This window comes from Tetrahymena thermophila (genome assembly GCF_000189635.1).
Source record: "Tetrahymena thermophila SB210 genomic scaffold scf_8254697, whole genome shotgun sequence".
Lineage (NCBI taxonomy): Eukaryota > Ciliophora > Oligohymenophorea > Hymenostomatida > Tetrahymenidae > Tetrahymena > Tetrahymena thermophila.
Genome location: NW_002476463.1, coordinates 411715 through 427151, shown reverse-complemented (window position 1 = coordinate 427151; position 15437 = coordinate 411715). Strand labels below are relative to the sequence as shown.

The following is a 15437-nucleotide window of genomic DNA, read 5'->3' as shown; positions in this document are numbered from 1 at the left end:
CCATATGTCATCTCAAGTTTCAATCGCCTAACTAGACAAGCAAATAGCTTAGTTATATCAATGCAAGCATCTTTCTGAAGCAGAAATTAAAATTCTCTGTGAAAAAGTTAATACCTTAAAACTATTTCATCTTATTTTTAAAGAGCGCGAGCTTTGTTTGGTTTTTGACCCAAAAATAGCTTGATTTTATTAAAGCAAAAAGACTCATTTTATGAACACCATAAATAATGCAGCAAAAATTTATACTATTATTAACATCAAAAATATAGGCAAAGGAAATTTTAGGTTAAGAGTCAAATGTGCAACCCGTAAGAGCTCCAGTTACTATTTGCGGTGATATTCACGGATAGTTTAATGATCTTTTAGAACTCTTTAAGATCGGTGGTAAGCCTCCTGAGACCAACTACTTGTTCACTGGTGATTATGTTGATAGAGGTATATAACTTAAATATATTTTTCTTACTGTGCTTGTTTTTCCTTTTAGTTTTTAATTTTTTTCCTAAGTTGGTTTGACAAAAAAATCATTCAACGATAGGGTAGATATGGAATATAAAGGTGAAAAATAGGTAAAACAGATAAAAAATGCAATAAATAAAAAGAAAATATGCCTAAAATGATGAAATTTTAAAATAAAATAAGTGCTGAATTAAATTTTTTAAGACTTCTTTCAGCCATTCATTACCATAGGATTTATAATAATATATAGAGATGTATGTAACATCAAAAATAAACCAATTTGTATTGATAAAAAAGGTTATAGCTCAGTCGAAAGTGTTAGCTTATTATTCGCATTGAAAGTTAGATTTCCTGATAGAATTACTCTTACCAGAGGTAACCACGAAAGTAGAACAACCACTTAAGTTTATGGTTTTTATGATGAATCAGTGCGTAAATATGGTAATGCAAATGTATGGAAATATTTCACCGAAGTCTTTGATTATCTTCCATTGACTGCCTTAGTAGAAGGAAAAGTAAGAAAAATTCTATTTATACCAGCTACTTGATCATGATTAAATGTAAAACGAGCTTAATCATCTATAAAAAAAAAACTAGAAAGTGATAGATTGATAAATAAATAAACCTATTAAGAGACAAGACTATTTTAATTAATTTCAATAAAATTCAAAAATAAATATAAAATTTAGTTAGAAATATTGATTGTAGCCTACTTAAAAAATGTTTAAAAAAAAATAAAACAAAAACAAGAAAATTTAAAAACAGTGATCAGTAGAAAAAGAAAGAATCAATTAAATGTTTTATTAAACTTTAAATTCTTATTGATTTTTACTAAAACTAGATTTTCTCATTACACGGTGGTTTATCTCCTTCTCTTGACACACTCGATAATATTAGATAATTAGATAGAGTTTAGGAAATTCCTTAAGAAGGTCCTATGTGTGATCTTCTTTGGTCTGATCCTGATAATATTAGCGGTATAATATAAATTATTTCATTCAAATCTAATCAGTTATTTTAATATAAAAGGTTGGAGACATTCTCCAAGAGGTGCTGGTTTCATTTTCGGCCAAGAAATCTCAGAACAATTTAACCACACAAACGACTTGACTAAAATTGCCCGTGCACATCAATTGGCTATGGATGTAATTATATAAAAAGAGATTGTAAAAATTTAAAATCATTGAAAACAATATAAAAAATAGGGTTATTTAGAAACACATGATAAGAATGTCGTTACAATTTTCTCTGCTCCTAACTATTGCTATAGATGTGGTAACTTAGCAGCCATAATGGAAGTAGATGAACATATGAGAACTACATTGTAAGATTTTATTATTATTTACTGCTTGTAATCTTTTATCTAAAATACTCTTAAAATTAATGAATAATAGATTATAATTCGATTAAGCTCCCTAATAAGAAATTGATACAATCGAGAAAAAGAGAGTTCCCGATTACTTCTTATGATTAAACTAATTATAATTATTACAAGAACCTTCCTTCACAAATTAATAATAAACAACAATCTTTACAAAATTTAAATATATTATAAAACATAAATAAAGGCAAATTTATATACTTATATTGTCAAACATATATGTATATACGTACTTACATACTTACTTAAGTTTTTTTTCAAAGCTAGGTTTACAAATATAAATAAATATCATTCAAATTAATACAAATTATTTTCATTCTATCAAAATATTTCATTCAATAATTAATGAAACAGCTTAAAAAAAAGAATTTAAAAATATTTTTTTCAAATGTTAAGTAAAGCAAAAATATTTAAAAACAGTCAAAAAGTAAAGTTTTAATTTTAAGCTAAATAATTTGAAAAATTAGACAAAGATTATGTAATTTATAGGGTTGAAAAGTGATGCTGTAATACATTATTTTTGGTGAATTTTTAAAAAAATTTATTATTTTAAGTAACTACATAATTTAATAGCAAATAAAGTTGAATCTTTTTTTACAATTTGTGTATAAATTTATTGTATTTATAATTAAATTATTTAATTTCATAATAAAATTAGATATATACAATTAATTAATCATAAACATTTATTTTGATTAATTAGAAAATTAATTGCAAAATTTTGAATTTATTTAAATAGCATTTAAATTTTAGTTTTTTTTCTAAATTATAATTTTTTAAATAAAAATTATTATAAAATTTATTGAAGAAATAATAAATTATTTTTTAATCAATTTAAATAAATGCTTAAAATTTAATTTTTTTTTTTAACAATTAAAAAATTATTATGATAAATAATTTGATTTTTGAAGAGAAAATTTCTTAGTTTATAAAAAAATCTAATTTATTGAAAATGTTTTTTAAAAGAATTAAAAAAATGATGTTTTACAAATACTTCAAAATAAATTTATGCTTTATAAATTATAAAATTAAGTTAATTTTGTTTAGATTTTATATTGTTTCCACAAAAAACAGAAATAATTCAAATAATTTTTTCAAAAATAAAACTTTAAATTAAATAATTTTTTTTGTAGTAAAATAGAATTAATTAAATCGAAATAAATAAAGTAAGTTTTATATAAAATAAACTAAAGATTGTTTTCCAAAAATTTTATTTTTTGTTTGAATTAATATTGGCTTATACCATAACTTGCCTAATGAATTTCTACGTTAATTGTAAAGAAACTATTAAGCATTATGAATTTTAGAATCAATCTACACTATTTTTTGAGTGAATTAGCTCTTTTACGTATTATGAAAGACTAATACACATTGATTTTTTGTGAAAAAAAAAAATCTTTACTGAAATGAATAATTGTAAAAGATTATTCAATGAAAATTAAAATTTATTATTTTTAGATTTTACTATTTTCTTATAAAATCTGTTTATAATTAGCCAAAAACAATTCATATTTTCACTAAAAAATTCAATCTAAAGATTGATTTATAAAAACAAAAGCAAAAAAAATTTATTGAAAGAGCAAATAAATAAGAGCTGATTCTTTTCTAAAAAGCATCTCATTTTTATTTAAACGATAGGATTAGAATAGATAATATTTTATTTTTAGTATTAGATAATTTAAGAAAATGTTTAAAGCTCAGAACTAGTTTTTAAAGCTGTCAAATGGTGATACTTTAGCTTATTCTGTAATTAATCCTGATAATGTTCAAACAGTGCTTTTAATTCATGGAAATATGTCTGAAAAAAACAGTTGGAATCGTTTAGTTGTTGAACTAAGTAAGTTCCCTTACAGGATTATAGCAATAGACTAAAGAGGCTATGGAGAGTCCTCATATATAAATAAAATAGAAAAGATAGAAGACTTGAGTTCTGACTTAAAAGAATTCTGCCAAACTCTTTAATTATAAGATTTAATTATTTGTGGATGGAGTTTAGGTGGAATTGTGACTTTGCAGTTTACAGCAGAGAACCCATTGCTAGTGAAACGCGCAGTGCTGATAGCAAGTGGCCATGTAGAAGGCTTTCCTCTATAAATCAATGATGTATAAGGTAGTTCTACTAATAATGATAATTCTGATAATACATAGACTAGAAGAGTACAATCTATAGAAGAGGTTAATGCTCATCCTAAAATTTAATATTTTAAGTAAATAATAAAACACTAAGATAAAACTACTTTTAAAAATATATGTAAATCTGTTCTTTTTAATGGATTATATGCTCCAAACCTAGAATGTGAGGAGCTCAATTTATTTGCTGAGGGCTTTTTGAAATAGTAAAATTATGTTGAAATAGCATTTGCTCTATCAAATTTTAATATTGCTAAAACCAATCTTTTAGATAGAATTTAATGTCCCATATTGATTTATCATGGTGCTAAGGATGTTGTTATTCCTAAGCATCTTGCTTTAAGTAATGCAGAATTTATAGGTAAAGATAAATGTAAGGTAATAATAAAAGAAGAATTTGGTCACTGCCCTCCTTATGATTCTCCTAATGAGTTGGCTTAGGAAATAAATGAGTTTTGCTAAGAAAATTTAGTTTTATGAAAGTAAATAAATATCACATACTCACTCGATCACCAAGTATTTAAATTTTGTTTCATCATATTCCTTCCTTTGTTTAAAATATCGAATTTTGAAGTTATCGAATTTAATATAATATTTTCATTCTATAATTATGAAAGAAATCAGTAATTATTTTATGTATCAGTTAATTATTAGTTTAAGTTTTCGTTTTTTATCACTTTAAAAATATATTTTATTTCCATCATTTACAAAATTAAAAATTTAATCTTCGTAAATTTTTTAAATCCTAACTTTAAAATATTTTAATTACTAAAACTATCATCAATTTCATTTTTCTATGGAATTATCTGAATTTTTGAAAGATATTTTTCAATTACTTTTTAAGATTTCAAGTCACTAAAACCTAATAAAAAATATTTTGAAAAAAAAATGCATTATACATATATATTCCCATTTGCATAATTATTTGCCAGGCTTTTTGTATGAAATAATGATTAGTATATATGAACTTTAATTGAGAGTCTAAACTTAAATCGAGATAACCTTTATATATGAAAATATATAAATATATGATATATCTCCTGTAAAATTATTTGTAAATGAAATTGAAGTAATTTACATTTAGAAAATAACATTTTTATTTAATTTTAAAAAATAAATTTTTGAGCATTTATGGCATACATAATAAAATTTATAATAAAGTTGCTTATATCTGACATTGTGTTTTTTAAAATTACTAAATATTGTATTTTGCAATAAATAAGTAAATTTGAAAATTTATATTTAGAGAAAGATTATAGAGTTTAATAAATAAATAAATAAATACATACAAATAAATATTATATTGCAAAAAATGATAAGAGTAATTTTAGTTATTCTGAGTTTAGAATAAATATATTTATTAAGTTTAAAAAAAAAAGAATTCAAAATTATTATTTGAATTTTAATAAATTTCACAAATCGATTATTTGGTATTTCACTTGAATTAAATAATTATTTAAGTTTTAAATATTTTTGATTAAAGTTATTTAGTAATTATAAGAATGATACCTCTTTTAAAGTTAGTTTGAATTTATTCACTAGTAAAAAGAGGCTTTTTACTTAAAAAAAAAATAAATATCAATCAATTACATAAGATAAATTTGTAAATTTATTTTTACATAATTATGAAATTTTGATTAATAGTTAAAAATTTTTTGATTTGTTAAAATTAATGTGTATTGAAGTAAGCAACATAAGAAAATAAATCTTATTTATTAATAGTAAGTATTCAAGATATGAAAAATGTTAATTTTTGATTTTCTTGAAAAAGAAAGAAAATAATTGATTAAATTTTATATATTTTATTCATCTAAAAAACAAATAAATTAATTTATTATAAACCCTCATAAATGTATTCATCATGTAGATATAAAAATCCCAAAAAACATGTTTTAAAAATTAACACTCATTTTTAGAATGAGATTAGCTCTATCTAATTGATGATGATTTAAAGTATATACTATAGCTACAAAATAAATATATTTTGAAATATTATCCATATATTCTTTAAAAATCAAAATTATTATAAATATTATATTATATATTTAAATAATTAGCACCAAATAAATGAAATATTGTTTTATTTAATACTTACTATAGATTGGAAGATTATAAAATTCTTCAAATTTTGATAAATATTTATTTGAAATATGAACTTAATTGAATTACGTTAATCTGATTTTCGTTTTTTCTGATAGGATTATTAGTTAGATAAGTAATTTAAATTTACAATCGTTATAAAGTGTAAACATATTATAAAGCAAATAGACAGTTAAATTTGTTAAGAATATAAATTTTCTATAAATTATAGAGTAAAATTTAGCAGTGCGAAGATGTCTTAGAATGATAAATAAAATAGTAAAATAATAAAAGTATTTTAACTATTTAGTAATATTAAATATAACGAGTAATATAATATGTATGAGTTATTAGCAGGAGTTATGTAAATTGATTGAAAGGAAAATAAATCAAGAATATATTTATTCTAAAAAGAAGTTGCAAATTAAAAAATACTAAAAAATTATAAAAAAAGGGAGTTTCAAAATAAGGATTTTTTAATAAGATAATTAAATGCATATGAGGTATTAATTATCATTATAAAAATATTTTTATTATAGTTAATTGAATTATATGAATAATAATAATAATAGGTCAAATTTTCTGCTACTAAGATTAGCATTTGAACCTTAAATTGGTTAAAAATAAATTCAATTAATCTTATTAAAAAATCAAAGAAATTTATAATTGTATTTGTGTATGTCTTTATTTGGATTTGTAGCTTTAAGTATGGAGTTCTTGATAAATAGTTTACAAAAAATAAAAAATTTGTTATGAGTCTTGACATCAATTAAAGAGGAAGGAAATATTAAATTTGTTAGTACAATATTTTTGGAAACAAATAGACTGCCTCTTTTATGGCTAGAGATTCTTTTTTTGTTTTGATAAATTTCATTTAACTGCAATGCTTCTTAGGGTTTTCAACCACTTCAGAACCACTTAAATGTAGTTTAATTTCATGATCAAAGATATCAGATTTTCTTACAATAATTAAAGATATCAAAAAAACCATAAAACTAAAGAATTGAATTTTAATAAATAAATTGTAAAAAATTAGAAAGATTTTAGATAAAGTGTAAGATTAATTTGCATTTCTTAAATGTCTTAGTTATTTTTAAATATTTCCTTGGTATTAATTGATTTTGATATTTAAATACGATTTTATGTCTTTTTGTTTGGCTTGCATGAAATTATAATAATACTACAAATAGATCATAATTAATAATTAATATTCATGAAAGCAATACAACAGATTATGGGGGAAAAATTATTAAGAACAAGCACAATTTTGAGAAAGAATTGGAGTTTTTAATATATCAAGAAATCTCAACTTAACAGCTAAGTATTTGTTAAATATTTGCTCATTGCCATTAATATCAAATTGAGTCGATTTTACTGGGTGCTATTTAAAAAATATTCTTATAAAATCTATTGGTGGTAAGAAGATTTGATTGATGTATTGGTAGGAGTACTGATAACAAAATTCAAGAATAAATATATAAATTTAATAAAATAAATCTTTGCTTATTTATTTTTAATACTTTTAGTGTGATATGAAGATTTTTAAATTGTAACAAGAATTAATTTGTCATATTTTAATAAAGAAAATTTTAATTAATTTTTGTTACGAGCAACTTAGATAGAGAGAGATCATTTGATTTCTGTAACATTAATACTCACTACACATGCAATAACTTGTATACCAAAAAATAAAAGAGAAAGTTAATTTAAAGTAAAGAATTGATTTAATCCTGCTTTAAAAATCAAACAATGCAGTTGCTAGTGTATAATCAATATTTAATCAAAAAAAAAGACTTACAAAAAAGTAGCTTACAAAAAAAATTTAAATAAAAAGCTAAATATTGAATTATTCTTTTGGCTTGCAATTTTATAGAATACGCTTTTTTATTCTCGAGTAGCATTTTTTTCGATACTGAAAATATTTGAGCCTATTTGAATAAAAGATAAGACCAGAGTAAAGTAAATAAGAAACAAAGTCTTCAATTAACTAACCTATAGATAGGCAAAAGAAGGCGATTTAACAATCTAACAAAGTTAATAAAGCATTTACAAAAATTTTAATAACTAAATCAAAATAAATAAAATTCATTAAGCAAGAAAGCAAGCAAATACTATTAAATAAATAACAAATATTTAACAACTAATTAATTGTTTATTAAGAAAACCAGTAAATTAAATTAAAAATGGAAATTAAATCTATATACCCAAACAGTCTTATATTTGATGACCTTGATAATGGTAATTTTTTATCAGAATCTGAATTATACAAAGAATAATCGAGCTAACATGATGCATAACCTAGTTAGAATTTTGATCATCTTGAGCAGCAGATTTCGCAGCAGAATATTTATTAAAGCGGAGATAACTTCTCTCTTCAAGACTTTAAAAAGTAGAAGAAAGGAAGAACACTACATTTGCTTAAGAATTTCACAGAAGAAATGAAACTGCGCTGGAACATGGATCAAGTGGAGATCAGGATTCACAATTATCTTGATGAAAATTAAGTCTATATAACTGATCCGATGCAGAAACAAATGGACTATTACTAAAGAATCAAAAGCCAAGTGATATCATCAGTCATCTTATCTAATTAATAGTGTTCAAGTGACGAAGAGGGTTCTCGCTCGTAGAAAAAAGAATTCGAAGATGAGATTTAAGTTATTCAAAAAACAGATTGCGACAAATAAAATAACAATGAAGAACAAGATGAAGATGATAATGATAGTAATATATCATCGTTTGATGAAAATGAATTGTAAAGAGAAAATCCATAAAATATTGTCGATTACAAAGTAAAATAGTAAGGCACAATGAGTTATTTAGACAGTATCTCAACTACTAACTCTTTGAATAGTTAATTGTCTCTCCAACGCAGCTCTATTCTTTTAAAGAGAAGACAACATCCTTGTAAAACTATTGACGTATGCTAGTAAGCTCCACACTCATTAAGCCAGTAAAATTGCTATGAATATTTCTACTATAATTGAATAGTTTTGTAAATAACCCCAAAAATATTAAAAATCCCAGACAAAATATTTAGCAAAAACTAAATTATAAAAATTAATAAGCAGCTTAGTCTCAAAATTTTTTGAATCTCAATATTTTGACTTCATAGCATAGCTGCTGCCCTTATGCAATAAATCTCTTGATTTAAACAAACATTTTCAAAAATTAATAAATTTTTAAATAACTTCTAGGATTGATGATGAATACTGACTGAATTGAATGACATAAAGAATGAATGAGGGACTTTAAATATAAATAAAAGTCTTGAATACATGAAAAAGTCAAACAAATATCATAATAAATTTTCTCTATTTCAAAAAAATAAATCTATACTAATAAAATTCAAAATCTCAATTTTTATTACAAAAATAAATACTCTATTAAAAGAACAAACGACTGACTGAATTAAACTTCTTTTCATTTACAAAATGCAAAAAATGAATGAATGGTTTTTAATCTAACACTTAAAAAGCCACATAATTTTAAATGCTATTAATAAATCAGCTATATTAATTAAACTAATCAGTTAGTTTATCGGAAACGTGTTTATTAAACAGAGAGGTAAATAATTAAAATAAATCTATTTACTAAATCAAAATAAAAAATACCAGATAGTTTCAAAGTGAATATTATTTAGCTTAGATCCAAATAAAAAAAATCATTCAAAAGTTAGAATAAATTGCTTGAATATGGCTTCTTTAAAATCAAAAAAACCAATCAATTGATCATTTTTTCATTTAAAATTAACCAAATTATATTTTTAACCAAATTAAACCTAAAAAATATGAGTCTAATTAACCCTGCGCATAAAATTACTTCTACATAGCAATTGCTTTGAGCACATGTAAAGCATTTTATTATAGGAGGTAGAAAAATATGTACTAAATCTTTTCCTTGTTAATTTATAAAAATATGGTTTAATATAAAATAGATTACTAACTCAATATATTATAGACAATAACAATAGCAATAATAATAATAATTTATTAAAAAAATTAGATATTAACATTAAAAATATACCCAAAGATTAATTTACTCCTTCATAATTTCTTACTTACATACATATAAAAAGACATAAATAAAATTCTTTTGCCTAAAATAAAAAACTGAATCATTTAAAAATATATATATAAATAATTTATTTAAATAGATTAATTCTTATTTATTGTGTAAATTCTATATACAGAAGATCCATATTTAATCTGTTCATATATTTTAAAAATGAAACAAAAATTTCTTCCGATTTTAAATTATCTTCATGAAAATTCTTATTAAAATAATTATATTTATTTTTTTTGAAATTGATTTAGTGTTGTTTAATTAATTTAAAGTTGCAAATTATTTTTTAATGAAATTTCTTATTATTTTTTTATTTTATTTCTACAATAACAAATCTTTTATTCATTCGAAATATTTGTAAGAAAACAAGACTAAAATACTTTAAACATATTTGTAAAATATTCATAAAATTTAAATCTGTTTTTTGTTTTAAATATTTTGAGCAATTTAAACGAGTTTAAAAAATGTTGTACTGAATCAATATTTTGTTTGATTTAACGTAATTTTATAAAAATTTAATACTATTTCGAAGAGTAAAAGAATCTTGCCATATTTTATGAAAGTGTAAATAAGAAATAATTGAGTATATTTAACTTTAAAAGAATAATAATACACTCTGGAAATATATTTCTGTATTTAAATGATATTTATTAAATATATTATTTTTCTGTTATTTCAAACTGATTTTTTTTCTAATCAATACTGAATCCAAAATCAAAAACTAATTAATGATTTAGTCAAAATAGATTATTCTAAGCTTTTTGTCAACTTAATGAGCTATTAATAACTGAAATCAAATAGCAGGAGTTTTAACTAATTTTATCAGATTATTTAAATTACATATACTTATATTACTAAATGCTACAAAATTTTATTTTATTTGCTTATTTGAATTTGTTAATCAAAAATTTCATAAAATATTAGTGATTCAGTAAATTATATTATCAGATGTTTACATTTCTTATAATGTCGTTAATTCATTAACAAAAAAACTGATAATGTTAATTTAAATTCATAAGGTATTATCTATATTGTCTTTTATGTTAAATTTAAAAAAGTAATATATCTGTAATTTATTTTTGAGATTGAAATATTTTTTAAATGACAAATATTATTTAATAATATGAGAAAATATTAATTGAATTGTCTACACTAGTGCAAATGATAAATTTTACAAATATTTAATATTAATTTCTTTGATTTACATAAGGAGGTTTAAAAATATGTTATTAAATTTAAATTTACAGTTTTTGTTTATTTAATTATAATAAATATAATTTATAATGTGTTTATGTATATATGTCTATTTTTAGTAACTCACTCAAACAAGCCAAGAGTATACAAAAATTTTATCAATAAGTATTTAGATTTTCAATAAAAATCGTTGATATCACAATTTTCCTCTGCTTATTCTTCTTCCTCACCTACTTGAAGTTGCTACTACTGATCATCTTCGTTCGAACAATCCTTAATATCCTAGTTATAAAATAATTATTGCTTTTTGTATTAAATTCTTCATTTTAATTTACATTGTTATTTGAGCTGCTTGCTTAATTTCCTTACTCATTCAATTTAATTTTTTTTTGTACTGTAACTTCATACTTCGAAATGTCTTATTTTTGTTAATCTTCTTTAGGAATTGTTATTTCGTATGTGCCCTGAGTTAACTTAAAAGTTTTTCTTATTATTTCTTTATTGCTGATCCAATCCATACCGACATCGAATTTTTCCAAATAAGTTCTAGAGTTTTATTAAAGAAGTAAGATAAATTTTAAATCAAAAAGAAAGAGTTTTAGTGGATCTTTCTAAATAAATCCACTCTGTTTTTAATTTTAAATAAATAAAAAAAAAAATAGATATTGAGTAAGTCTATCAAATAAGCAAAAGCAATCAATCAATCATCTTTTTAAATCACTAACATTAAACCTAATTAAAAAATTTTTACGAATATTTTTGCTCATTCTTAAGAAGCTGATAAAACGATTATATTTGTTGTTTACAGTCCTTCTCTAAATCCTAGTTTTTTTCTTCTGAATTATCATTTATCCCTATATAAAGCACTTAAATTTTTTTATAAGACACCTATGTTTTTGCAAAAAACTAAGGCCATGGGCAAAACTCAACACCTTATGGACGAGATTCAGATAGTCTTTATATCAAATTTAATATTTTTACTTTAGAAGCATTCATAAAATCCTCAAATTCCTTGTCAGTTACTTATGTTTTAATTTTCTCCGGGTACTATAAACTATATTCTATAAAGACCTAATAGTTATTAACAAAATCATAATTTACTAACAAGTCTTTATAGTGTTTATATTAGTATTTTATTTCTTTCTATATTAATTCATTTGCTTCACTATTTTTATAATTTAAAAAAAAATAAAAATATCATTTAAGTATTTGATATTTCATAATTTTTATCTCTCTTATTCATATTTTTTAAATATTTCATTTTTATATTTTTGTGATTGAATTTCAAAAGTATTTTTATCAATGAAATTTCTGATCAAAATGAATTATATGAAAATGAGGGAAGTTGTTAAAACTTAAAAATATTTTTTATTTAAAATATCAATAATTATTTTTTTAAATTGGTTTAATTAGCAAGTATAAAATATATTCTTAAATACCTCTTCTTTTTTTTTTAAAAGAAGTTAAATTTTAGAGAAAATCATCAAATTATTAACGAAGTTAAAATCTCGTTTTTTTGTTGGTTTATTAATAGTAAGTTAAAATTTAATAAAAAAAACAAATTAATTTTACTGTAATCTCTATTTAATGATGTAAAGAGTAATTTCTTTGACCCTTTCTGTAGAATTGTATTCTGGATAACAGGCTGTCATTACATTCATGTAAAGAGTAATAGCTCTTTCTGAGATATTTTAGTAAGTTAAAATAATAATATAGTATTAGTAGGTTGAAATTATTTTAATAAAATAGATAAGTAAGTAAGTAAAAACAGCATTTTGATTCATTAATTTATTGATTGATTTATTTATTTATTAATTGATGAAATCTTAAGAAGTAAAATTGAAATTAAGTAAGAAGATTTTCATGTTCTTGAACATATAAACAAAGATACGGAGTATATTAAGAAAATTATATTAAAATAGTAATATAAGATGAATATGGTGCGTTACATTTAGGCGTTCTCTAGTTATAGTAATCATTTAGTAACACATGAACACTTGTAAAGTCCCAGTTAGAATAGTAATAAAAAAATTCATCTAGCAATTAATTAGCTTCATAATTGGGAAACATTTAGCATATTTTAGCTACAAGAATAGCCCAACTTATACCACCTAAAAATCCTATAGAATTTTCGTATATTCCTTTTGATTATGCCCACAATTTGATAAATCTGCAAGTAATCTAAAAATTCTATAAATTTGGAACACTCCTAACTATAGCTTAGTTGCATCTTCTACCGCTCAGAGACAGGATATCTCTTTCTTCCATGTTTTAAAGTAGATCATCGCTAACATATTCTTCTATAGTAGGAGGTAACTAAGGAAGTTGCAATTGAGCAAACGATATATCGATATCTTACTCTTTGTATTAAAATGTAATGATTGGAACTTTTGCAGTACGAATATTGGATAATTATTTAACATTCTCATTATTCAGCAAAATTTAACATAGTTCTTCTTCAAAATGAGGATTTCTTTTAATAAAATTAGGACATGTGCAAACCATATCAATATCTCCCTTTTTAGAGCTAACACCTAAAATAGAAGATCCAAAAGTCAATAATTTAGCAGTATACTTTATAAATATTAAAATACAATTAAAATGAATTCAAATTAATAAAAATTTCAAATTAATATAGCTGTAAAAATGGATATTTGCTAATTTTTAAAATATCTTAAAATTTTTAACTAGATTTTCATCGTAATTTTCCTTTTTTTTAACCATTTTAATCTATCTAAATAATTAGAATTTAAATTATTTATTAAGAAATAAAAATAGGATTTTTTGCATTACCTTTTTGCTTTCTTCTGATGATACACCTAATATTTACTAAGCTAATTCAGTGCTCCATTTAGTGACTATTTCTTGCAGCTCATTGACATACCTTTACTTAGAAAGTTCTGTTTCTTCAGTTCCAAAATATGGTTTCATCATATAATCAATTTCTTAGGATCTTTCTCTATCCTTTTTCCACCCCTTTTAGTTGCTCATAATAGCATGGGGAGTTTTCATAATATTAATTTCCTGTTCAGTGAATATCACACGACTATATTTTGATTCAAAATCTTTTTTTGAAGAATTTTATTAACTCATAAGCTTATAAAAAAGTCCCTATTTTATTTTTGTAATCTACTAGAAAATAAAAGAAATTAAAAATTAAAGAATTTTTTAGATTTGATTTTGATTAATTAGGATGAGCGGTTAAGTAGAATGAATAGATAGAATGCATTATTTTCTCTTTTCTATTAGTTAAAATATAGAAAAAGAATAAAAAGTACTTTAATTTAAATTTCTTAAATTAAAATTTCTAAGATATTTAAAAATAAAATATTTTTTATCAATTATTTAAAAATATTATTTGAATAACTAACTGTAAATAAAAAAATAAGAAGCTCGAAAAAAACTAACCTCAAATTAATTCTATCTTTATTTATTTAATTAATGTAATATTATCTTAGCTAGCCATAAATTTATAATAAATTATATACATCCTTGAATAGAGTAAATGGCAGATAAATCTTGAATGCTAATCAATAAGCTTGAAACAAGATTTCAAAATTTAATAATAAATTTTAAAAAATTTAATAAAAAATAAATGAGTGAACGAACATAAAAGCTGTTACTTATCAATTAATCAGTTTATAATTTATTTAAACTATCATTTTAAGAAGCTTAAAATTTTTGGTTCTATTTTTCAAATAGAATCTGAATATTTTTGCTACTTAAATAATGAATTTATAACTCAAGTAACATTTTTTTATTTTAGAACTGAGTTTTTACTACTTTAATTTTTAATACAGGTCAAATTTTTGTATAATGAATTTATTGTTGGAATAAGTTTTTAATCTATAATTAACCTTTTAAATAACTCAATAAAATTTAATAACCTATTATTATATAATTAAATTTGATTGAATAAACTAAATTTTTTATTTTTTGTATTGACGTTGCTAAAACAATTTATAGAAGCATATTTACAAAAGCTATTTGCTAAACTAAAAATACTATAAAATTTATTTCATACAATACTTTATTTTGCAAATTGGAAGTGTTTGGATATTGTTTCCTTTTTTATTGAGCAGTAATCTACAGACAATATAAAAACGTTTTTTTTCCAGGTCAAGATATGTTA

At 21.8% G+C, this 15437-nt stretch overlaps 5 protein-coding genes across 5 annotated transcripts; 3 read left to right on the top strand and 2 right to left on the bottom strand. All coding sequences in view use genetic code 6, as the record gives it.

Annotated features, from left to right (window-relative positions):
- Positions 1–4: 4 nt before the first annotated feature.
- On the top strand, positions 5–1926 carry TTHERM_000088159 (serine/threonine protein phosphatase 2A; the record flags this gene model as incomplete). The annotated part of the gene is made up of 7 exons (XM_012796747.1): positions 5–106; positions 270–435; positions 754–971; positions 1298–1433; positions 1486–1601; positions 1662–1780; positions 1851–1926. 7 exons carry the CDS (start codon positions 5–7, stop codon positions 1924–1926), a joined length of 933 nt encoding a protein of 310 aa, XP_012652201.1.
- Positions 1927–3523: 1597 nt separating this feature from the next.
- Positions 3524–4447, top strand: TTHERM_00089170 (alpha/beta fold hydrolase; the record flags this gene model as incomplete). The annotated part of the gene is made up of 1 exon (XM_001012767.1): positions 3524–4447. One exon carries the CDS (start codon positions 3524–3526, stop codon positions 4445–4447), a length of 924 nt encoding a protein of 307 aa, XP_001012767.1.
- Positions 4448–7675: 3228 nt separating this feature from the next.
- On the bottom strand, positions 7676–8092 carry TTHERM_000089169 (transmembrane protein, putative; the record flags this gene model as incomplete). The annotated part of the gene is made up of 1 exon (XM_012796746.1): positions 7676–8092. The coding sequence occupies one exon, from the start codon at positions 8090–8092 to the stop codon at positions 7676–7678; it is 417 nt and encodes a 138-aa protein (XP_012652200.1).
- A 137-nt stretch (positions 8093–8229) lies between these two features.
- Positions 8230–9262, top strand: TTHERM_00089180 (hypothetical protein; the record flags this gene model as incomplete). The annotated part of the gene is made up of 2 exons (XM_001012768.2): positions 8230–8999; positions 9244–9262. The coding sequence occupies 2 exons, from the start codon at positions 8230–8232 to the stop codon at positions 9260–9262; spliced, it is 789 nt and encodes a 262-aa protein (XP_001012768.2).
- A 1971-nt stretch (positions 9263–11233) lies between these two features.
- Positions 11234–14460, bottom strand: TTHERM_00089190 (poly polymerase central domain protein). The gene is made up of 6 exons (XM_001012769.3): positions 14099–14460; positions 13255–13879; positions 12878–12986; positions 12057–12470; positions 11641–11851; positions 11234–11587 (listed from the first exon to the last, which is right to left on the bottom strand). Exons 1-6 carry the CDS (start codon positions 14396–14398, stop codon positions 11483–11485), a joined length of 1764 nt encoding a protein of 587 aa, XP_001012769.3. The 5' UTR covers positions 14399–14460; the 3' UTR covers positions 11234–11482.
- Between the last annotated feature and the right edge of the window lie 977 nt (positions 14461–15437).